This window comes from Sinohyriopsis cumingii, chromosome 2 (genome assembly GCF_028554795.1).
Source record: "Sinohyriopsis cumingii isolate HCF-2022 chromosome 2, ASM2855479v2, whole genome shotgun sequence".
Lineage (NCBI taxonomy): Eukaryota > Metazoa > Mollusca > Bivalvia > Unionida > Unionidae > Sinohyriopsis > Sinohyriopsis cumingii.
The window spans coordinates 124,039,133-124,062,946 of record NC_142962.1 but is presented as its reverse complement, the minus strand read 5'-3'; the positions used below and the strand labels follow the sequence as shown (position 1 = coordinate 124,062,946).

The window sequence follows — 23,814 nt, the reverse complement described above, 5'->3', positions numbered from 1 at the left end:
CTGAAAATAAGTATAAACATTATGCATACACTATTGTTTACGTGGTCTTTTAAAGCATAAAAATAAATATGTAAATAACAAAATTATCATCATTTACTGCATTCAATAAATAATGACAGCAGCAAGAATAATATATGTTTTAATAATAATGATAATAATAATAATAATAATAATGCCATTATAGGAGATAACTCAATTACTACAAATCTGTTCTCCATTTAAGTCTTCTCAACAATCTACTTATGTACAATATGTACATTTTTTAATATATATGAAGTCTCCAGATGGTGTCCAGTGGCAACTATATTTTGACTGCCTGCAAAATGATCCAGTTGGACATTCATGTTACAAGACTATGCTCTTAACAAGCTCTTTAAAATTCAACAAATGATTTGTTTCCCAAGAATACAAAGTGAAAATGAAAAAAAAACATACAGTATTGTGAATTAAATCCCTAAATAATCCTAGAATTACAGACACAAGTCCAAATAATTTAAAGTTCTGAATTAACTTTAGTATAAATCCAAATTAAGTCCAACACTGAAGGTCTTCATGTGCCTGTGGTGGTCTATACTGTGTTGTTGTATCAAGTCTTTTGTTGCAACATACTAATATAATTCCAGGTTTTGAATTCACTATAAATCCCAGTGAATGGCTCTCTCCAGGAATGTTATCTGAGCACATTTTGTATTTCCAGAGAAAAATAACTTAAACTGAATAATTTGAATAAATAAATTCCAGCCCAAATTAACTACTGGTCACAGCAATAATACAAATTTATTCTGCTAGATCTTAAGCACAAATGAAAAGATTATATAGTCCTCTACTTGAATTCAGGTTACAATTAACATTTTAAAAAACAAAACCATTATGTAATGGAAAATAACCTTCTAGAAAGTTCTTAATGTTTACAAAATAAAATGTTAGTTATAAGTAGGAAGTCTGTTTCTAAAATTATCATATAAAACCTGGACAATGTCATGTATACCTGGTAAACTGTAGGGGAATTTCAATAACATAGACCCATACCCCCAAAAAGATATTTACATCTATCAATAATGATCCTGATATAAAACCCATACTTATAGAGAATATTTTAGCTATGTAATAGTTGTTTACAGAATAAAATAATTAAAACATCAATAATTCAGGTCAAGTAGAAAATAAACTTGATTTTGGACAAGGTTAAGTCTAACACACAACCTTACAACAGAAACAAAAACTAACTGACAAACCAAGCAAATTAAATATACATAACAATTCATAGTCATGAATGTAAATTTTATATTTGATTTGACAACTGTAAAATGAAATCACTGAAACTGCTTATCTAACAAAGCAAGTGTGGGATGGAAGTCTTTGTATGAAATATGTCAGACTGCCTTGAGTGTTGGTGTTAAAGGCTTCACACTTCCACCAACATACCCAAGTGATCCAGTCTCTATTGTTTTCTATAATGTAAAGCATTCGAATCTTGACTTTACATTGTTGTCATTGCAATAACACTAAATACAGACATGGTTTTAACCTTGTATCAAATAAAAGTAATAATGCATTGAACAGTATGAAAGTAAAAACCAATCAATCAAAAAAGCACCTACCTGAGTTTTATTAAATGTTTGTACAAGAGCCAATGAAATAAGATTGATAGTTAAATCACCACTGATTAAGTATTAGCAATTAAATATAAAATGTCACAATTATTTTCACATATTTATCAAATATAGCATTAACCATCATGACTGATAGGTGATCAGGATGAAAATTTTAATTCAAAGAAGCAAAGAAGTTTGAACAGCAAATTGTCAAACTGGTTCTCGTGGATGAGATAGTACTGAACATAAAATGCAAATATTTTGTCACAGCACAAGCTGAAGAATTTTTTTGTCAGTCCAGGTGTTTCAAATCTGAAAAAGTCAGCCCTTGTGAACTGTGCAAGATATAAGGAATACATGCTAAATAGACTTGTATATGAGTCGAGTCCAACTGCGAAATGTACAGACCAAGATCTCATGTCACATACTGTGCCTGCAGATCTTGCTCTGTGCAATTTATTAGAATAATTAGTAGAACAAACAGCATAGACCCTGATTTGCAAGTGCATTATGCTATGGCAGATCAGGATCTTTGTTGTTTGCAATTTGGCTTGACTTAAAAGTAACTACAGACAGTACATTTCTCCTAAGCTGAGATTGTGAGAAAAAGAAACACTCTTGTTACTATGTTCAACAGACAAGGCAGATGAAGATATGACAACAATATTCTAAAATGACTGTCGATAACGTAATTTTACTGTGTCAAGTGCTAGTTCTAAACCACTCATAATGTAGGGTTGTGGAAGCTCAACATTCTAGAATAAAAATGCATGTTACTGTGTATATATACTACATGTACATGTATTTAGTTATGATACAGGTATTTCATCTTTTTCTTGTATTTTATACAAGGAACATCAAACTCCTGTGGATGCATTGACCCCAGCTCCCAGCCTTCTCAGTCAAAATATACTATTAAATAGTTATTTTTACAGATTTATTTCAGTTAGAATATCTAAATATAATATTCCATAGTTGCTTTTACAAATTTATTTCAGCCAAAATATCTAAATATAATATTCCATAGTTGTTTTTACAGATTTGTTTCAGTCAAAATATTATATTCTATAGTTGTTTTTACAGATTTATTTAAGTCAAAATATCAAAATATAATATTCCTTAGTTGTTTCCATGATTTATTTCAGTCAAAATATCAAAATATAATATTCCATAGTTGTTTCCATGATTTATTTCAGTCAAAATATCAAAATATAATATTCCATAGTTGTTTCCATGATTTATTTCAGTCAAAATATCAAAATATAATATTCTGTAGTTGTTTTTACAGATTTATTTCAGTCAAAATATCAAAATATAATATTCCATAGTTGTTTCCATGATTTATTTCAGTCCAAATATAATATTCCATAGTTGTTTCCATGATTTATTTCAGTTTAAATATAATATTCCATAGTTGTTTCCATGATTTATTTCAGTCCAAATATAATATTCCATAGCTGTTTCCATGATTTATTTCAGTCAATATTTAGTTTCCTTATGGATTAAAATGATTGTAAGTGTATACAACTCAACAATTGCTGTCAACATAAAACCAAATGTCAGAACCTGTGATATATATATATATATATGTGTGTTAGGACTAAAAAGCTGAACTGTTATCAGACATTCAGAGCAGTTGTAGTCAATCCTTCATATCATTACCACACCCCTCCACCTCATGTTACTTTGGAAAGTTAATTCCAATATATTTCCACATATTTTCATTTATTCGTGTGTTGAAATCCACTGGTTGTGGAATAACCAAATACGCTTAAAATCAGACATAATCCTTGTCTTTATTTTAGTTGGAAATGCAGATGTCAGTTTCATATCACTCAGATTTACATGGGACAGTTGACTTGACAATGTATTTGGCTACATTTTTCTGGTTGGACAATGACAAAACCATTTATGTAAATTGTAGGGGTGTAAGAGTTGACTGCTACAATCCGACTTGCTATTCTAATTTTGTTGTGCATTTTTACAACACCATAGGCATCAGCATATATTCTTATACGGATTATTACACATCTTCTTTCCTATGCATTTGAAAATGACAACTTTACCATGAAAATGAATGGTCTGTAACAGAGTAATACTGTTTACAGAAACCACAAGGTCATTTTGTACCAATTGAAATGTACAGGTCAAATACCAATCTACAGTGTGACCCATTATAGCACACTCTGTGATAACATGAATTAGGATATAACACAATCATGGCATGGCCCCCAAAATTTCATATGCATGTATTTTTCTTGTATGCAAAAAATATTTTGTTTTCTTTTTAAAGTACAAAAAAATAGCATGTAAAAGGTTTACTGTCATTTTGGGGAAGAGATCCAAGACAATCATGACATGGATCCTGAAATTTCATTTATATGTATTTTTAAAGTATAATGTGTAAAAAGTGTATTAAGGGTTAATGCTGGGCTTTAGTGGTGACTTCCATATTACATGCACCCTTCCTCAAAGCAAGCTGACTATGTGCAGGAAAAACATGTGTGCTTATGATTGCTACCAATGGCAGCATAAAATGCAAATTAAATTTCCAGTCTTTTTAAACCATAGATATCTGACAATCAAGTTACTTTGTAATGTCTTCATTTGTTCTTTTCCTATGAATAGCCTCATCCCCTGGGTAGCCTCAGCAAGATGATAGCTGTCTCCAGCTAACCAAAATCTAGGCCAATTTAAGTGCATATACATGTAGCATGTAAACAACTATAGTCATGTGCTACTAGCATCAATATCATAGTGAACTGTTTTGTAACAATTAGATATAGATCAAAAAAAGAATACCATTTTTTATATATGTGTTATTTGTGTTTTCTAACGGGATGTGACTGATACATGAATTTTATAACATGTGATCTATATTTGAATTCATGGCTTTTGCATATACATGTACAGTACTTAATGCATTATGGACTGTACTAAACAAATGTAAGTTGTAAATATATTTCAGACTAGTTTTGTCTTCATTTAATCAAAAGCACATATTTTGTACATACATCATTTTTTTCAGCCAACTGAGCTGTTTGGTTATAACAGTTTGGTCTATAACACGGTCAGAATTCTATGGATCCCAACAAGTGTGTTATAATGGGGGTCACACTGTACCAGTTTCAGTAAAATCAATTAATTTTTTAATTAATTCTGAACAAAATTGTATTAGCAGAAAGTCTCAACACCTACTATGGACATATGGACACTTTAATGTCAAAACATATATATATATATATATATATATATATATATATATATATATATATATATATATATATATATATATATATATATATATATATATATATATATATATATATATAAATAAAGAGAAAGAAAACCATGCACACAATATTATTAATATAGTAAAAAAGGGTGGCCACAAGTTGGTTATGAATGCAAAAATGACCCAAATTTTCTTACTACTGCAACTCATAATTATACTATGATAATTCTGGCAAAAAGCTGTCATAATGCATTCAAACTGAGTTTCTCTGTCCTGATGTTATGAAAGAACAAAATAATGAGGAAATATAAAGTTGGTATAAAGTCAAACATTTTGTAATCAAACTTACCTTTAGTCCATAAGCCAGTCCTCTTCTCTCCAGAGCAACTCTTAGGTAGGACTGATTCTATATACAATGAGAAATTTTTTCTGACCAGAACTACCATTATTAACAAAGAATGAGAGGTTTGGACAACCCCATTTGTAGAAAAGGACTGTGTCCATTTTATTTGCTGTAAAATTGTTTGAATATCATATATTTTAATGCTAAATTATGTTCCTGAAGCTGAACTAGATCACATTCTAGAAATGGAAAATGGCTAGATCCTGTAGATAGATATTGACATAGGACACTGGGATATTTTACATAAATAGAGTTCTGTGCATAACTGCATCATAAAAAAATACCCTCTTGCCAAGCAAAGTTTAAACAAATCTGGATTTGTGCTTGTAAAACATAAGTAAAAAAAGAAGTCTAATTCAATAAAGTTTAAAAGTTTAAATTTTTTGAAAAATGCTATAATGTTTGAAAATCTAACCAGGTCATCTATATATGCATACAAACATGCATACCAAATTTCAAAGGTCTATTTTGAGTGAGTTTTGTTTAACTGTGCTAAAAAGATTTTATAAAAAATTCTTAGAAGAATAAAAAGTTTAAAAGTAGGTGAAAAGAAATACAAAAACTGATGTATCATCCTGAAAATCTAATCAACCATCCATATATGAATAATAAATAAGCATATCAAATTTTATTCATCTACCTAACCTGGTTTTTGCTAATTGTGCTAAAAGGTTTTGTCCATGAAATGTAAGTATTTGAAGTCCAAACATGTGTAAAAATTTGACATATTGCTGTAATGACTTTAAAATTTAATTAGATTTTGTAAATTTGAATATAAACATGCCTACTAAATATAAGCATGCCTACTAAATATAAACATGTCTACTAAATATAAACATGCCTACTATATATAAACATGCCTAATAAATATAAACATGCCACTAAATATAAACTTGCCTAATAAATTTAAACAAGCCTACTAAATATAAACATGCCTAATAAATTTAAACATACCTATTAAATATAAAGATGCTCACTAAATTTGTCTACCATTTGTGACTTTGCTTAATCACTATTCATATTAACAAGCTTTTGTCAAAAAGTCCAAAAAGTGAACAGATATGTAACAAAAAAGCAAAAACTGCTGCAATGACCTGAAAATCTGAACATTTCATCATCTTATGACCATGAAGTGTTACAGTGTCAGATGGACAGCAGCAAGACTACATACCCTGTTTCACTACTTCTGTGGATGCAAACATATTTTCAAAAATGGTGATGAGTCTAGTACTGGTTAAAGTATATCTGTCAATAACATTATAATTTGGGTCCTTAATGTACTAAACTTTTGTATATCAAGAAAGACTGACAGTCAAGTGCACATTTATTTGAAGGGGTGAAGTTGCATGGATAAATGCAAAACCAACATAACAGTAACTTCCTTAATGTAAATAAAATAATTATCTGTCACATAATGGTTATTTTTCTCCAGTGGCAACAGCAGTATGCTAAGTTGTTAACACATTAACTGCTGGTAAGGAGTTAACATGGCAGGAGGTAGTAGCCTACTGCCGAGCTCTATAGCATCAAGGTCATGCATGATACACTAAAGTGGCAGGTATTATAGAAAGGTAGACAGATGTAGCTCTACAATGATACCAAATAATCGGGAAGTTCTAGTTGCACTACAAAATACAGAGGGAAAAACCTCAGTTTTTGGACCCAATTTTTTTCACCCAAAGTTCGTCCATGGTTGGAATCCGATTTTGTGTCCGGATTTTATACTTTTTGGTCTCAGATCTAAGGCAGACCAGTATGAACTTCAAACAGATAGATGAACCTTTGCAAAAAGTAGGATAAGATGGCCATTTGGAATAAAGAGTGGTCTTGATATGAAAATATTGGGTTCGTTAATCAAAAAAAGAAGAAAAAAGAAAAAAAAAAGAACTCCAACTTTTACCCTTCTGCTCAAATAGCCAATGAAAAACAATATTTCTAACACAACTAGGCATTAGATTATTGGAAAATCATCTGGAAGTTGATGTCTTAGGATGTATTCAGTAATAGCTTTCAAAATGTGTTTCCTACATGAGTTTCAGGCGAAAATAACAAAAACCTCCAGGGGTTAATGTGTTAAAGGCATGTTGCTATAAATGGGGCATCTTAACGGTCCACACTGCTTACTCTGCTTTTACATGTAGTGACTGTGTACAAGCAGAATTTGTATAATAGTAGCTTAACAGTCTGATCCTTAAGGTCCCATAATTTTCAGAGAACAGTATGCAAATATGCAACCAAACTAAAAGTACTGTCATTTTCTGTCTGGTGATGGAATAATGCAAGCATGCTCTTTTGGAGGGCTATCATCACTAAGCGTTATAGATGAATAGGCATGTATAAAACCTGCTTATCCATTAGGCAATTGTTTACTGCCATTACTGCCACATTAACACCTGCCTGCCTATCCATTAGGCAAGCGTTTATTGACACATTAATTACTGCCTGACTACTCATTAGACAATTGTTTACTGACACATCAATTACTGCCTTCCTATCCATTAGACAAGTGTTTGCTGACACATTAATTACTGCCTGACTACTCATTAGACAAGTGTTTACTGACACATTAATTACTGCCTGACTATCCATTAGACAAGTGTTTACTGACACATTAATTACTGCCTGACTACCCATTAGACAAGTGTTTACTGACACATTAATTACTGCCTGACTATCCATTAGGCATGTGTTTAATGACACATTAGCTCCTAAATGCTTATTCATTAGGCAAGTGTTTACCACCACATTAACTATTGCCTTTTCAGAAATACTGACAAGTGATTGGTCTGGAATAGATGCCACAGCTCAATAAACCACCTAAGCACATTTGACTGGCACTCACAGTAATTTTGGGGTTTCAAGCTTAATACTGATTCCATAGCTTACAGTAACTACACACAACTGTGGCAAAGGATCAATGCAGATTGTTGTTACATGTTTTGGTGATACCCAGTATGAATAAAACTGCTCTGTAAATCATCCAGTCCATGAATATTAGAAACATGATATTTATTGATAATAAATTTTAAGCTGAGGTCTATGTCACAATTGCATTTTATCCAGAATAACATTATGATAATGGATTCTTTAAGAACTGCACTATTTATAGAACATTAGAGTTTCTTCTACTGTTCATGTACCATACAGTTATATGGACCAATCAGGCAACACTCAGTTTGTCTATAACACTGATCATCTATATAAACTGTAATCAGTTTAAAGCAATTGGAGATTTACGTGAACTTTTGAAACACATGGTAAGAGTCTGTTGAAGTAAGCAATTTAGTTAATCAATACCTGGATAATCAGCATTCTATTGTATCCAGTTAATCAATACCTGGATAATCAGCATTCTACTGTATTCAGTAAATCAATACCTGGATAATCAGCATTCTACTGTATTCAGTTAATCAATACCTGGACAATCAGCATTCTACTGTATCTAGTTAATCAATACCTGGATAATCAGCATTCCACTTTATTCAGTTAATCAATACCTGGATAATCAGCATTCTACTGTATCTAGTTAATCAATACCTGGATAATCAGCATTTCTACTGTATCCTGTTAATCAATACCTGGATAATCAGCATTCTACTGTATCTAGTTAATCAATACCTGGATAATCAGCATTCTACTGTATCCAGTTAATCAATACCTGGATAATCGGCATTCTACTGTATCCAGTTAATCAATACCTGGATAATCAGCATTCTACTGTATCCAGTTAATCAATACCTGGATAATCAGCATTCTGCTGTATCTAGTTAATCAATATATGGATAATCAACATTCTACTGTATCCAGTTAATCAATACCTGGATAATCAGCATTCTACTGTATCTAGTTAATCAATACCTGGATAATCAGCATTCTACTGTATCCAGTTAATCAATACCTGGATAATCAGCATTTCTACTGTATCTAGTTAATCAATACCTGGATAATCAGCATTCTAATGTGTTCAGTTAATCAATACCTGGATAATCAGCATTCTACTGTATCCAGTTAATCAATACCTGGACAATCAGCATTCTACTGTATCTAGTTAATCAGCATTCTACTGTATCAGGCTGCTTTAACCAGGGGAAGCAATCTATTAATTGTGGTAACAAATGTCTACTGACTACTCAGTGTCCTTAAATAAAATTGTGCCAAAGTCTGATTCAAGTGAAGATGTGCTCACAAACATGTATGGGAATACTACTCATGAATCATGATGTGGACCACTGACCAAACTTATGCCTTACATGAATCATCATGATGTGGACCACTGACCAAACTTATGCCATACATGAATCATCATCATGTGGACCACTGACCAAACTTATGTCATACATGAATCCTGGAATATTGACACTGACCAATCTTCCCAGTACATTATGCCATATATATATGGGCTTACATAAATTTACATAAAACAACAGATGTCGTTATGGCTCATCGATTTCTAGGTCAATACAAATATTTTCCAGCAACCGCAACAAGTTGAAATAAACTAGTTGAAACATAATACATTTAAAGGTTTAATTCCTGTAGAAACAGCTATGTAAAGTTTTGCAAACACAACGGCTTTTGTGTTTTATTTGTTTGTCTTGTCTATGCTTTGTATTCACCTTTGAAAAAGACTCATTTAGAGTCGAAAGCACTCAGGCTATTTAGGTACCAGTTTTGCACTGTTCATTGTCAGTTTATTGCATTATCTTAATCAATCCCTGACACATGTGACTGTTATTCACCATATGGTTTGTATTCTTTATACAGTAGTCCCCTCTTTAATGCCCCCCCCCCCCCAGCGTCCACCAGCTTCTTATGGTCAGAATCCCTGGGCACCGGTGAGTTTGTATTCAAAAGTACCCCTCAAGAATGGCCACCCTCTAACATGATCAGCAGCCATCATATTAGTACAAAAATATAAAATGTTCCCCTTGCAAGTGGCCACTTTTTTTCCAAATTTATCCAGAACCAATAATTAAATCATATTGTGACATAAGGTAAGTAATCAGATTATCTCTGTCATCAATACATGTCTCCCAATGTAAAGTTTCCATTACTGAAAGAAGTGTTGACTAAAGTATGTGTCTATAAAAGCCGATATTTACAGGAAATGGGCTCAACAATGTTTTGATAAGAGTTTTGGGTTTCACACATCTATCGAGTTCCTCTCTTTGATGATTACAATCAATACCAAACATTAACACGTCATCACATAAACGGAGAAGTATTATTTTAGAATAAAGTCTGCTATTCTACTCGATGACATCAGGTGAGGCAGGGAGGAGGGACTTGCACAACAATTTTAAGTAAAAAAAGACTTGAATAAAACAATTTTATGTTGAAAAGTCTCAAATAAACAATGTTGTAACTGATAAGGAGGTTATTCTGCAGATGTGGGGGAAATAAAGCAAATGGAAAGAGAATTTTGTATGTACCAAGATTTAAATGACATTTTTTAATGGTTTTGCATTGTGCATGACAACAATACCTGCTCGCATATCACTCTTACGCCAAGAATCAGAATGATTAATGTATATGCAGTTGAAATAAGTCTAGTATTATAACAAGAAGAACCTTTTAATAATTAATGTTACTTTTAATTGAAGATATTAAATGAAGATAATAAATGCTTTGAAGTATGTAGCTTTCTAATCATGTACATTACATATACTTCTCACAAAAAATTTAGCCTCCCTCTGGAAAGGCCACTCATCTTGTAAGGCCACTTTCCCGGTGCAGAAGGGGTGGCCATATAAGAGGGGGACCACTGTATGTATGTATGTACGTATGTACGTACGTACGTATGTATGTACATATGTATGTATGTATGTATGTATGTATGTATGTATGTATGTATGTATGTATGTATGTATGTATGTATGTATAATGGAATGATCATTTCTGTGACATTTGTTGGTCAGACACCCAATGAAGGTGACATCCTGAGTTCTACAGTATATGCCATTTTTTTCATAATTTTCATTTCCTCTAATGTTTTGTGCACAATAAATCTGGAAAATGTTTAAAATATTAAGTTTTCATACCTGGAATTTTTGTTATAAAAAGTATGCAAATTTTACACTTAAGACTTGAGCGGAAAATTATGACTATCTACTCATAATTATTCCTGCAACTAAAAAACTAAACAAAAAGTATGGTGAAAATTAGTAAACAGGATACATGTACCACACAATAAACAAAATCTTATAGTTAAAACATTGCTATTTCATTCAATTTAAGTGAATTTTTTAAATAAACTGAAAATGGATTTCAAGTATATATACACATTTTCATGGGGAAATATTTTATTTTATTGAAATTGATATACTAGTTGATATGTGAAACATTATAAACAGGTAAATTTAATTTCAAGTGCCATCAAGTTTGAGGGATAGTGGCTGTCCATCAAAGTCAAAAGTTGTCCTGGGTACTGGTCTCCATCATATCAGAGACCACTCAAGACCACAATCAGTATTTGTGAGAGAACTGCATTAAGTTTTTGTATGTAATCATACAAGCCAGAACTACATGTACAAAGTACATGTAACACTACACTACCAAGTTGCAGCAGTGACACAAAAGTAGCCCATGTCTTTACTGGAGAACAAACTGATAGTAAAAGAAGGATCAACAACACCCCAGTGTGTCACATTATCAACTGGTAGGGTAGTGTTACAAATTAACAGCAGTTTTTCATATCCACCACCAAAGGAATCACAAAAACATAAAATTTATCTCTTCCACCATTTATTTTTCACAATCCCTGCCAAAATCATGAACATTACAGGAAAAATATTTCAAAATGATTAGAGATACCAGAAATAAACTTTTCAAAGCTAACTAATGATTTGCACCGAATTAAAATTAAATGAGGTTAAGGAAACACTACTGGCCCATTAGGTGGTGTGACACACTGAGGTTATGTTCAGGAGGCTGGGGGAGTAGGGTAGTTGATCCAAATCTTGTCTATGGTTGGGCCCTGAAAATTATAAAACTTTCTAAACACACACTGCTGCTTACCACAGAAGAGATGAAACTTTCTAATGAAACAATGAACATCTAAATTGGTGAATTGTATTTACTATATGATAAACACAAATTTACATAGCTATGTCTATTTTTACAGGTGCTATTCTCTTCAAAGCTTACAAGTTCATTAGAAAACCATTTGTTCACCTATAATTTTACTGCTTACCATTAAGGGATTTCTGATTAATCACTAAACGTTTGACTTTTGTTTACTATATTATGAAATGGAATTGATGCACATGTTTGAGAAGGTGATTAATTGTTCTAAAGGCTATTTCACTTGAAGCCCCCACCTATTAAACACTATGTACTTGAAGAAATGAAAACAATTTTGAGTTGAGGCTTTCCTCTTCAAATCCTCACATAAATTGTTAATAAAAAATTTAAACAATGTTCAAAGTACTGCATTTCTGTGTGCTATCTACATGTCTCACACACATATTAGGAAATGCCTTCTGGGTTGAACACAAAACAAGTATGCCAATAAATACTATGTATAATGAAGTACTTCCATAATTTCTGTATAAATTTCACATATATTTTTTTGGTACAGATACATAAATGTTATTGAAAGGATATTAACTAACTTATTGGAGTTTCCTCAGATGTTTTTTTGCCCTTTCTGAGCCAGTGAAATGTGCAGTGTCCATGGTGATCCACCACTCTTATCTCCATGTTAAAATATGCCTTTGACTTATTTTATTTGCATTGGATACATTCTCAGTAAGTCTCATGTTTTGAATTACTGCATAATTTCAAAGAAAACAGTAAATATGAGAAAGAAAAAAAATCATATATAATAACATATTGCAAATAAGATTACCACTCATGACACATGATACTCATCTTGTGACATTTTCCCCATCAATGACCTTGACCTTTACTATGACCACTATATGATACAGTACAGACAGACATCGAGTTTAAGTATATGTTAAATAGCATCAGTCTGGATATGCTAGTGCAATGGAGGCATGATTACAGTATGTGACAAACTGTCAATTTCTCTTAGCAAGGATACAAGTTACAGTTGCCCTTGCTGTGACCTTCAACTTGAGGAAGGCAGCAAGGCTATAGTATGCAACACACTGTCTATACATGGTATATAATTTCCTAAATTTAACATTTTATTAAAATATCTTAACTGGTTCAAAAGTTATACTCCAGACAAGGATACAAGTCAAGAATAAAATTTGTGTTTGTTGTGACTTTTATTTTGAAGCATGGGGTCTGACCATTGTATGTGACACACCATCTAGTCATGATATGTATTTTGACCAAGTTTGACTAAATATCAAGAGTGGCTCAAAAGTTGAAATCCAGAGAAGTATACAAGTCCAACAATTACATTTTCCCTTTGCCATAACTTGACCTTGAGGCAGGGGGGATGGGTTGTAAAACACTGTCTGTAAATTATATCTAATTAGTAAAGTTTCATTCAAATATCTTCAGTGATTCAAAAGTTATACCACAACAAGGATGCAAATTGCATAATTACCTTTTACCTTGCATTGACCTTGATCTTGAGACATGGGGCATGACTATAGTACATGACACTGTCTATTCATGATACATAACTGGTTATACTCCAGGCAAAGATAAAAGTTATATTTTCCCTTGCTGTAACCTTCACCTTAGACAAGGGGTAAAGCTCATGGTATAGATATTATATTTCGTTTTCTAAAGTTTAAATTTCATTCAAATATTGTCATAGGTTTAAACATTCTTCTTGGCATCCGTCCGTCTATGGGAGATGATGGCATAGCTCTAAAGTAAGCTTTTGTTTATCCTTTTTCCTAGCTGTCTTTTCAGCTTGTTTTATTTTTCTGTCTTCCTCTGCATTTTGAACTCCCTGCCTGACAGCTAGACGCCAGCTGGAACGGTTATTTGCACAGCTCTCCCAGTCGTTGACATTGATGTTTGCCGTCTTCATATCCTTCTTGCAAACATCTTTGTAGCACAGATGTGGTCGTCCAGTTGGTCATGGACCTTCTGCTAACTCCCCATGTAACAGGTCCTTGGGAATGCAGCCTGGGTCCATTCTCTTGACATGGCCAAGCCAGCAAAGGCGCCTCTCGCTGAGAATGGAGAACATGCTGTTCATGTTGGCGCGTTCTAGAACCTCTGTGTTGGGTACTTTGTCCTGCCACTGGATGTGCAGAATGCACAGCAGACATCTCAGGTGGAAGATGTTGAGTTTCCTCTCATGTCTTGCATAGGTGGTCCATGTTTTGCTGTTGTAGAGACGTGAGCTGAGCATGCAGGCTTGGTAGACACACAGTTTGGTCTTCTCTGTGAGGTTGGGGTTGTTCCAGATCCTCTGGTTTAGTCTGGCCATCACTGCTGCTGCCTTGGCAATCCTGCCATTCACCTCAGAATCAATGGAGCGTGAGCTCGAAATGTTGGATCCAAGGTAAGTGAAGTTCTCGACAACTTCCAAGTTGTATCCATTGAAGGTGACAGAGGGAGGGGAGTCTGCATCCTGTGCCATGGCGTTCATTTTCTTCAAACTGATGGTCAGTCCAAATTCCTTACAAGCATGGGAGAGGCAGCATACCAGCTGCTGAAGTCCACCTTCCGTGTGTGATGTCAAGGCTGCATCATCAGCAAAGAGCAATTCACAGATGAGTACCTCTGTGACTTTAGTCTTAGCACTTGCCATCAGCCCTGGTATGGATGTACACTCCCTCACTGCAGTCCTTGAATGTGTACTGGAGAAGCATGGAGAAGGAGATGGCAAAGAGCGTCGGTGCAAGGACACAGCCTTGTTTGACTCCACTGATGACTGGGAAGGCTTCCGATGTTGCGCCATTGAAACACAATGTGCTGTGCATGTTCTCGTGGAATGACATGAGGACAGCAAGCAGACGTTGGGGGCAGCCGATCTTCTGCAGGAGTCTGAAGAGTCCATTCCGATTAACCAGGTCAAATGCCTTCATCAGGTCTATGAAGGCAATGTAGAGGGGCATCTGCTGCTTGTGACACTTCTCCTGCAGCTGATGTAGTGAGAAGATCATGTCTACAGTTGACCTGCTGGCTTGAAATCCACACTGGGACTCTGGGTAGATGCGGGATGCTAGGATCTGCAAGCGCGCCAAGGCAACATGGGCAAAAACCCTTCCGATGAAGCTGAGGAGGGAGATGACCCGGTAGTTGTTGCAGTCGCTGTGGTCTCCCTTGTTCTTGTACAAAGTGATGATGTTGGTGTCACACATGTCCTGGGGATGTATCCCTGATCCCAGCAGAGGCAGAGGAGTATGTGAAGGGGCTGGAGCAGTGTTGTTTTCCACTCATGAGGACTTCAGGCAGAATGCCGTCGCTTCCAGGAGCCTTCCCACAGGCAAGGCAATCGATGGATTTTCCGAGCTCTTCCAGGGTGGGCTGTGTGTCTAGCTCCTCCATGACAGGCAGGTCTGGAATGGTGTCCAAGGCAGTGTCAGTGACATTGTTTTGGGCTGCATATAGCTCGAGATAGTGCTCAACCCATCACTGCAGTTGTTTTCCCTGGTCTGTGATGACTTTGCCCATCTTGGACTTGAGGGGGGTGGGCTTGTAGCTGGGGGGGCCTGTTGCCTTTTTGATACCCTCATGCATTCCTCTTGCATCCCCGGTGTTGGCAGCTGTCTGTATACTGTTGCAAAGGTTCAGCCAGTAGGTGTTGGCACAGCAATGGGTGGTCTTCTGGGCATTGTTCCTTGCAATCCTGAGGGCTTGTAGTGTTCTGAGACTTGGTGCAGCCTTTAATGCCAGGAGGGCTTTCCTCTTTGCCTCAGTCACGGGCTCCATCTCCTCCCAGTTTGACTCATACCAGTCGACATTCTTTTGCTCCCTCTTCCCATAAGCTGTAATGGCTGAATTGTACACAGTCACGGATATGGGACCACTTGGAGTCAATGGTGTCATCAGGTGTCACTTTGGTGAGGGCTTCCTGCAGTTTGCTGATGAACTGCTGTGTTTTCTCTGGGTTGCTTGCACAGCATGTGTTGATGCATGGATGACCCTTCTTCTTGGTGTGGTGCAGCTTCTTGGGTAATATTTGCACCTTGCTGGCCACGAGGGAATCGTCCATGTCACAGTTGGCACTGTGGTAGCTGTGGGTGAGGAGGACACTGGCCAGTTCTGCATGCCTGGTGATGATGAGGTCTAGCTGGTGCCATTGGTGTGAACGTGGGTGTCTCCTTGCATTTGAAGAAAGTGTTGGTCACACATAGGCTGTGGGAGCAGCACATCTCCAGCAGTCACTGACCATTCTTGTTGATCTTGCCCCTTCCATAAAAGCCGAGACAGGTGGACCAGGCCTCATGGTCAGCTCCCACTTTAGCATTGAAGTCTCCTAGTAAGTAAAGGCCTTCATTGTTGGGGATACTGGATATTGCCTGATCCAGAGCCTCATAAAACTTGTCTTTCTCCTCGTGGGTTGAGCAGAGGGTTGGGGCGTACATGCTGAAGATGTTGACCGGGCCTAAGGATGTTGACAGCTGGAGGGCAAGGATTCTCTCAGTACCTGATGACAGAGGTTCAATGAAGGCAATTAGCATGTTCTTTATGACAAAGCCTACACCATGCTGCCTAGGTTCATCCGAGGGCTTCTCCTGCCAAAAGAATTTGTAATTGGCTTCCCTGATGGTGCCACTGTCAGCCAGTTGGGTCTCCTGGAGGCAGGCAATGTTGATGTTCAGTCAGGAGAGTTATCTGTCAATGACGGCAGTCTTCGATGCATCGACGATCTGCTGTAGGTCAGCGGTCATTCCAGGACACATGGTCCTGATGTTCCAGGTTCCAAAACGAAGAGTTGGAGTCTTCTTATTTCTTCTTTTAGTCTTTCCTGGTGCAGAGTTTTGTGGCCCACTTGTCAAGATGGTTCTCTAAGTTCAACACACCCAGTGAAGCAGGCAGGCCATCTTGGGCAGCATCTTACTGACTGTGGGGGGGCTGCCCAGCTTGAGGTGGTCAAGTGAGACCTGGTGATCTCTCCCACAATCAGAAGTAACCCCTGGCGCCAAGCTCTACGCCAATCGAGCTTTGACTTAGAACCGTTAAACTGCTACTTCTCATGTTGTGCCGATGCCATACGGCAACGCTGGAGGTCCTCTCCAGTGGAGCTATGAAGCCTGGACAGGGTGGTATGGAGAATCAGCTGTTGTCCATGCAGCAGATCCCCCTCTCCACGCAGCTGGTGGGCCCAAGGGAATGACAAATGTCGATACAGCTTGGCGCCAAAGGCGTCACAGGACTTGCCGGAATGACATTGAAGTCAATGTCAGACCGCCTTAGGGACTCTGTCTCCGGATTTTCTGTTGGGGTTTACTCCCTTAGCCTTTCCCATGAGTGGGTATAGCCACAAGGCAGCAGAGGTTTAAACATGACACCCTGAACAAGTACACAAGTTACAAAATTACATTTTCCAAAGCCCTACCTTGACCTTGAGGTAGGGTGCATGGCTAAGGAACACAAAACGCCATCTAATATGATTTTTCATTAGCTAAAGTTTCATTAAAATGTCTGTAGTAGTTCAAAAGTTACACTCCATACAAAGATACAAGTCAAAGAATTGCCTTTCCATGGGTGTGTTGGTGTAATCGTGACCTTGAAACACATGTCATGTCTACAGTATCAGCACACCAGAGAGTCATGATACTGAGACAAAGTTTCATGAAATTCTTATCCAACCATTATAAAGTTATGGTCTGGACAAGCAAATCTTAAATGGAAATTTGGAAGGATATACAAAGTTACAACATAATATGTCCAGCTCAAGTTGTTGTTGCTGTTGTTGGGTTTAATGCCATATTTCAGCACATGACTGGCAGACATGGCATACAGCATATTTGGTGGTGGCAGAACCCAGGAAGAACCACTGACTCGCAGGAAGCTATTGACATGCTTTCCCACATACCCACATTGGTGGACAGTGGTGAGATGTGTGAGTGACCTATTTATACAGGGAGAGCAACTTAGACCACACAGCTACCTCATTGCCCACCTTTAGATAAGCCTATGAACACAACTGAGGTATGAGACATATAAATTAATTTCATGACACATTATTTTAACTTTTCCTACAAATATTTTCTTCTGAAAACTTCAGTCTATATCTATATTATTTGCAGTTATATTTTGTATCCTGTTATCAGTTATTGCTATAAATACCATTGCAACTAATTACATGATTATGTTACTATAAATACCATTGCAACTAATTACATGATTATGTTGCTATAAATACCATTGCAACTAATTACAAGATTATGTTGCTAAACTAGGTGTATATCAAGCATATCATACTTGTGCAAAGTTATTAAGTGTAATTATCAGCATAACTTTGACAACGTTTCATCCAAAATATTAAATAAATTTGAAGAAAACAAAAGGGAATATATATGCCATATTGTACATATTTTTTGAACAGGAAATGTTCAGAAATACTGCAAGATGCCAGCACAAATGTACATGTTTGAGTATATGTACATGTTTTGTGCAGATGTACATGTTTGAGTATATGTACATGTTTGTGTATATGTACATGTTGGAGTATATGTACATGTTTGAGTATATGTACATGTTTGAGTATATGTACATGTTTGTGTATATGTACATGTTTGAGTATATGTACATGTTTGTGCAGATGTACATGTTTGTGTATATTTACATGTTTGAGTATATGTACATGTTTGAGTATATGTACATGTTTGTGCAGATGTACATGTTTGAGTATATGTACATGTTTGTGTATATGTGATGTGATGTGATGTGATGTGATGTGATTTTGATTTTTAACGTAGCTTTAACAATTTTTCAGTCATATCGCTACAATGTCTGCAATGTGGCAGTTTATAGTGATGTCTAGCACTGGGGCATCATGCCGCAGACATGTAGTATGATGTCCCACCCAGTCACATTATCCTGACACCAGGCCGACCAGTCCTAACACTAACCTCTTAATGCTGAACGCCAAGCGAGGCAGCTGTTAGTACCATTTTTTAAGTCTCTGGTATGACTCGGCCGGGGATCGAACCCACGACCTCCCGCATCCAAGGCGGACGCTCTAACTACTAGGCCACCGGAGCGGTTTGTGTATATGTACATGTTTGAGTATATGTACATGTTTGAGTATATGTACATGTTTGTGTATAGTGTATAGCAATTAAATTCATGTGTTATTGTGAAGCTAGATCTTAACAACAACTTTCAAATAAACAAATAGCTGTGGGGAATTAAAAACATACTAAAATGAACATTTCTGAAATATTTTCAAGGAAAATTCACACTCTGTAGGATTTTCTGAAGTGGGTTTTAAAAATAATCTAAATTTTCTTAAAACAAATCACAGAAACAACAGAACTGAAACATCTGTCATTAAAAATGCTTGTCAAATTGGAACAATATTGATCTCTGCAATTTATTTGGCCAAGATGACATATTCTAAGCATAATTAATATCTTTTCAAAAATACTTGATTTAATCACTAGTAAATTTTCACTGTTTTACTTACGGCTGGTACAACAGTAGAGTTTTCCATGTTGATCTTGTTGGGTCCAACTAGCGGACCCCATTGGAGCGCGTAATGGTTCACTGATGTATTTCCTATGCGGACCTGTGGTAGATTCCACATGAATTGGACATCTAACATACTTGGCACATAGACAATAAGTACATCACTTGAGTTGTATAGGAGTCGACCTAAAAATTTATGGTACATAATCAATTTAATAAAAAAGTAGGACATGCATCCATCTTTTCTACCACAAACTTCCCTCCCGTCTTTCATTAAAGTTTGCCACTATAACCTACAGAAGTTTGTCATTAAACAGTTTAATTATTATGTTACTATGAGGTTTCTCTTCAATCTTTCAATGTCATAGATATAGACTAACCACACATGATTGGGGTGGGATTAAACATTTCAAAGGCTATGTTTGCAACAAAAATTTGCTTCAAAGCCCAAGTGGCAGGTTTGAGCCCAATCCATCCACTGCTTCCATTTCATGCTTATTGGCATGCACCCTAAGTTAGTATTAAAAAACTCGTTAAATGGTCACTTCTTATCCAGGACCCAAAACTTATTCAATGGTCCCTTCTTCCAGAGGACCCCAAACCTATTCAATGGCCACTTCCTCCACAGGACCCAAACTTATTAAATGGCCACTTCTTCCAAAGGGACCCAAACTTATTCAATGGCCACTTCTTCCAGAGGACCCCAAACTAATTAAACAGCCTCTTCTTCCAAAGGGTCCCAAACTTATTCAATGGCCACTTATTCCAGAGGTCCAGAAACTTATTAAATGGCCACTTCCTCCACAGTTCCCAAAACTTATTCAATGGCCACTTCTTCCAGAGAAACCCAAACTTATTAAACAGCTACTTCTTCCACAGGGCTCCAAATTTATTAAATGGCCATTTCATCCACATTCCCAAAATTATTCAATAGCCACTTCTTCTAAAGGGTTCCAATTATATTCAATGGCCACTTCTTCCACAGTTCCCCAAACTTGTTTAATGACCACTTATTCCAGAGGGCCCCAAACTTGTTAAATGGTCACTTCCTCCAAGTACCCCAAACTTATTCAATGGCCACTTCTTCCACAGGGCCCCAAACTGATTCAATGGCCACTTCCTCCAAAGTACCCCAAATGTACTAAATGGACACTACTTCCACATGACCCCAAACTTATTCAATGGCCACTTCTTCCACAGGACCCCAAACTTATTTAATGGACACTTCTTCTAATGGGACCCAAACTACTGAACAGCCACTTCCTCCACAGTACCCCAAATTTTTTCAATGGCCACTTCTTCCAAAGGGCGCCAAACTTATTCAATTGTCACTCCACAGTACCCCAGTCTTTTTAAATGGCCACTTCTTCCAAAGAACCCAAACTACTGAACAGCCACTTCTTCCACAGTACCCCAAACTTATTCAATGGCCACTTCTTCCAAAGGGCCCCAAACTTATTCAGTGGCCATTCCACAGTACCCCAATCTTATTAATTGGCCACTTCTTCCAAAGAACCCAAACTAATGAATAGCCACTTCTTCCATAATACCCCAAACTTATTCAATAGCCATTTCTTCCATAGGACCCAAAATTTATTGAATGGACACCTTTTGCTTTGAAGGTTATAGAGGTTCCATAACAGTCTTAATCATTCCTTTATTTAACTATAGCAAATATGCATGTGCCAACCAACCTGTCCATTTGATCTTTGTCAGGAGAAAATTAGATTACTTCTTCATGTGAGCAAGTTCAAGGAAAATAAGAATTATACCAGATAAATGCCATTGGTTACATTACAAATGTGTAATTAATGGGCAGTTCATAACTCTACATAACCTAAGGAAAGTTAATATGTTCTTTAAGCTTTCTATTCTAATTCACTTACAATATGCAATTAGCCCCATTATATATACAAGTTTTCATTAACCAAACCTTTCTTCCATTTCAGCTGAAATAAGAACTGATTAAGAAGCACTCTATCCAGTAAATCAAGATTAGACCTGTATACCTTTATCTAGGACACTCTGAACATCACTTCCATATGTAACTCTCACTGAGTAAACTGGATAGAGACCCCACTCATTGTCCTTAATTATCTGGCCTGGTGCCACAGGGACAATCTAAAGGTCAGAAATAAAATGACAAACATATCAGTGGACAGGAAGAATAAAAACCTGCTTTATGTGCAGTAGGTAAAAGACAAATGCAGAGACTATCTCTTCCTTCTTTCAAATTCAGAACAATCTCTACACATGCAAAATATTCTACTTGTCAAAAAAAGCAAAGTAAAATTGACTCTTAAGTTCAAATGAATTTAATTATTTTTAGATATTACAAGTCTGTGCTAAATGGTGTAACGATTTGAATTCTAATAATGGACATACTGTCTGTCCTTTCTTATAAGTAAGATTCAACTGCAGACTGCATAGACCCAGATCTGTCATCACATAATGCTCCAGCAGATCTGGTCTGTGCAGTTTGTTAAGAGTAATCAGGAGAACAAACAATATAGACCCTGATCTTCTGGTATGTTATGCAATGGCAGATCAGGGTCTATGTTGTTTGTAGTTGGATCAGACTTATAAATGAAAATATGTGGTATTTACAGAAACTGTACACCATAAAATAAAATAAGAAAAACCTGAATGGGAACAAGACTGAGTTTTGTTGTTATTGTTGTTATTGTTATAGGGTTTAACAATAGGCTATACATGGCGGCCAGTACTAATGGTGGAGGAAGAACCCGGGAAAACTCCGGAAAGAACCACTGACCCACGAGAAGCTACTGGCAAGCTTTCACACATATCCACAATGGCCGAGCCTGAGACTCGAACCTACGCAGACGGGGGTGAGATGGCAGTAATCCATGATGGAGAGCGCTTTAGACCACTCGGCCACTCAGGGCCCCCTGAGTTTTCTTGCATATGCTGACAGATTCTGTGTGACACCATGAAGATTTCTTGCACTGCAGCACAAACATGTATGCAGTCTTAGCCTATCAAAAGTAGTCTGACACTGTGAAGATTTCTTGCACTGCAGCACAACCATATGTGCAATCTTAGCCTAGCAAACAAAACAATGTTATCTGCAAGCCTAGGTTGCAGTTAGAATGATCTCCCCTTGATAATGGGATTGGTGCCAAATCCTGTGGAATTGTCAGTTACTAATTCCACTCATGCTGAGTAACAGGCTCTCAACAGACAGAGAGGCCTTGCAAAATCCATATGTCAAGCAGTTTGAAAGTTTTCTACCTTAAAACAAGCTGGATGAGTTTCATCTTTGAAGCCATTCAAAACCACAGTTTTTTAACTAAGCGAAAAAGATGCAAACGGAGGGCAATCTTTTTCACCAGCATTCCCATGAGACCGTCCCTATCTCAAATGACATACTTTCATGTCCCCCCAATCACAGATTCCAGAAGGGGGAAGGCTCCAAATATTCACTGCCAAATGGGGAAGATTTAACATTATGATATATGGAGCCAACAAGTTGTTTCCAGGAGACTCAGTATCATGCTCAGTGCACCTCCTTCTTTTTCCAGAGTTCCATCAGCTACAAGCATAGCACTCAACACTTGGTCATTTAATCAACTCTTTTATGCTCTTGGGTTCATGATAGATTACAAAAACAGGATCTATTTGCCATCCATTGAGGGGACACCACAATCAGTGTGGACTTGCAAGAGGCATGACTTCACATCACAACTCACATGGTTTCCAGGAGTCCTGTGATTTGCATACAAAAAGAACAAACTACAAATCAGTAGGCTAGTTATATTTTGGATCAAGACCTGATATCACTTGCTACCCTCATGCTCATTCTCAGTCTCCTTATCAACAAGGATATTTCCAATCTTGTACCATTTTAACATTATGGTCAACTAGGTCTGGAACTCAACATTCAAATAAACAGAGTACATCTCCCTTAGGAACAAGAATTGAATAAGTACTATGGTAGATTCCTTGCCCATATAGAACAATCCATCTGCAAGAGAATTCCTTCACAATCTGGTTTGCTCAATGTGGCAGCAGACATCTTCATGTAGATAGCCTTCCTGGGC

The 23,814-nt window shown here is 36.5% G+C and overlaps 1 protein-coding gene across 1 annotated transcript in view; it reads right to left on the bottom strand.

Annotated features, from left to right (window-relative positions):
• Nucleotides 1-23,814, bottom strand: part of LOC149805747 (uncharacterized) — a 313,385-nt gene that overhangs the window by 166,530 nt on the left and 123,041 nt on the right. The window contains exons 13-15 of the mRNA XM_089950417.1: nucleotides 21,763-21,874; nucleotides 19,752-19,939; nucleotides 5,180-5,236 (exon numbers count right to left, since the gene is read on the bottom strand). Of these exons, the coding sequence (XP_089806543.1) occupies nucleotides 5,180-5,236; nucleotides 19,752-19,939; nucleotides 21,763-21,874 (357 nt within the window). The remainder of the gene's footprint in view (nucleotides 1-5,179; nucleotides 5,237-19,751; nucleotides 19,940-21,762; nucleotides 21,875-23,814) is intronic.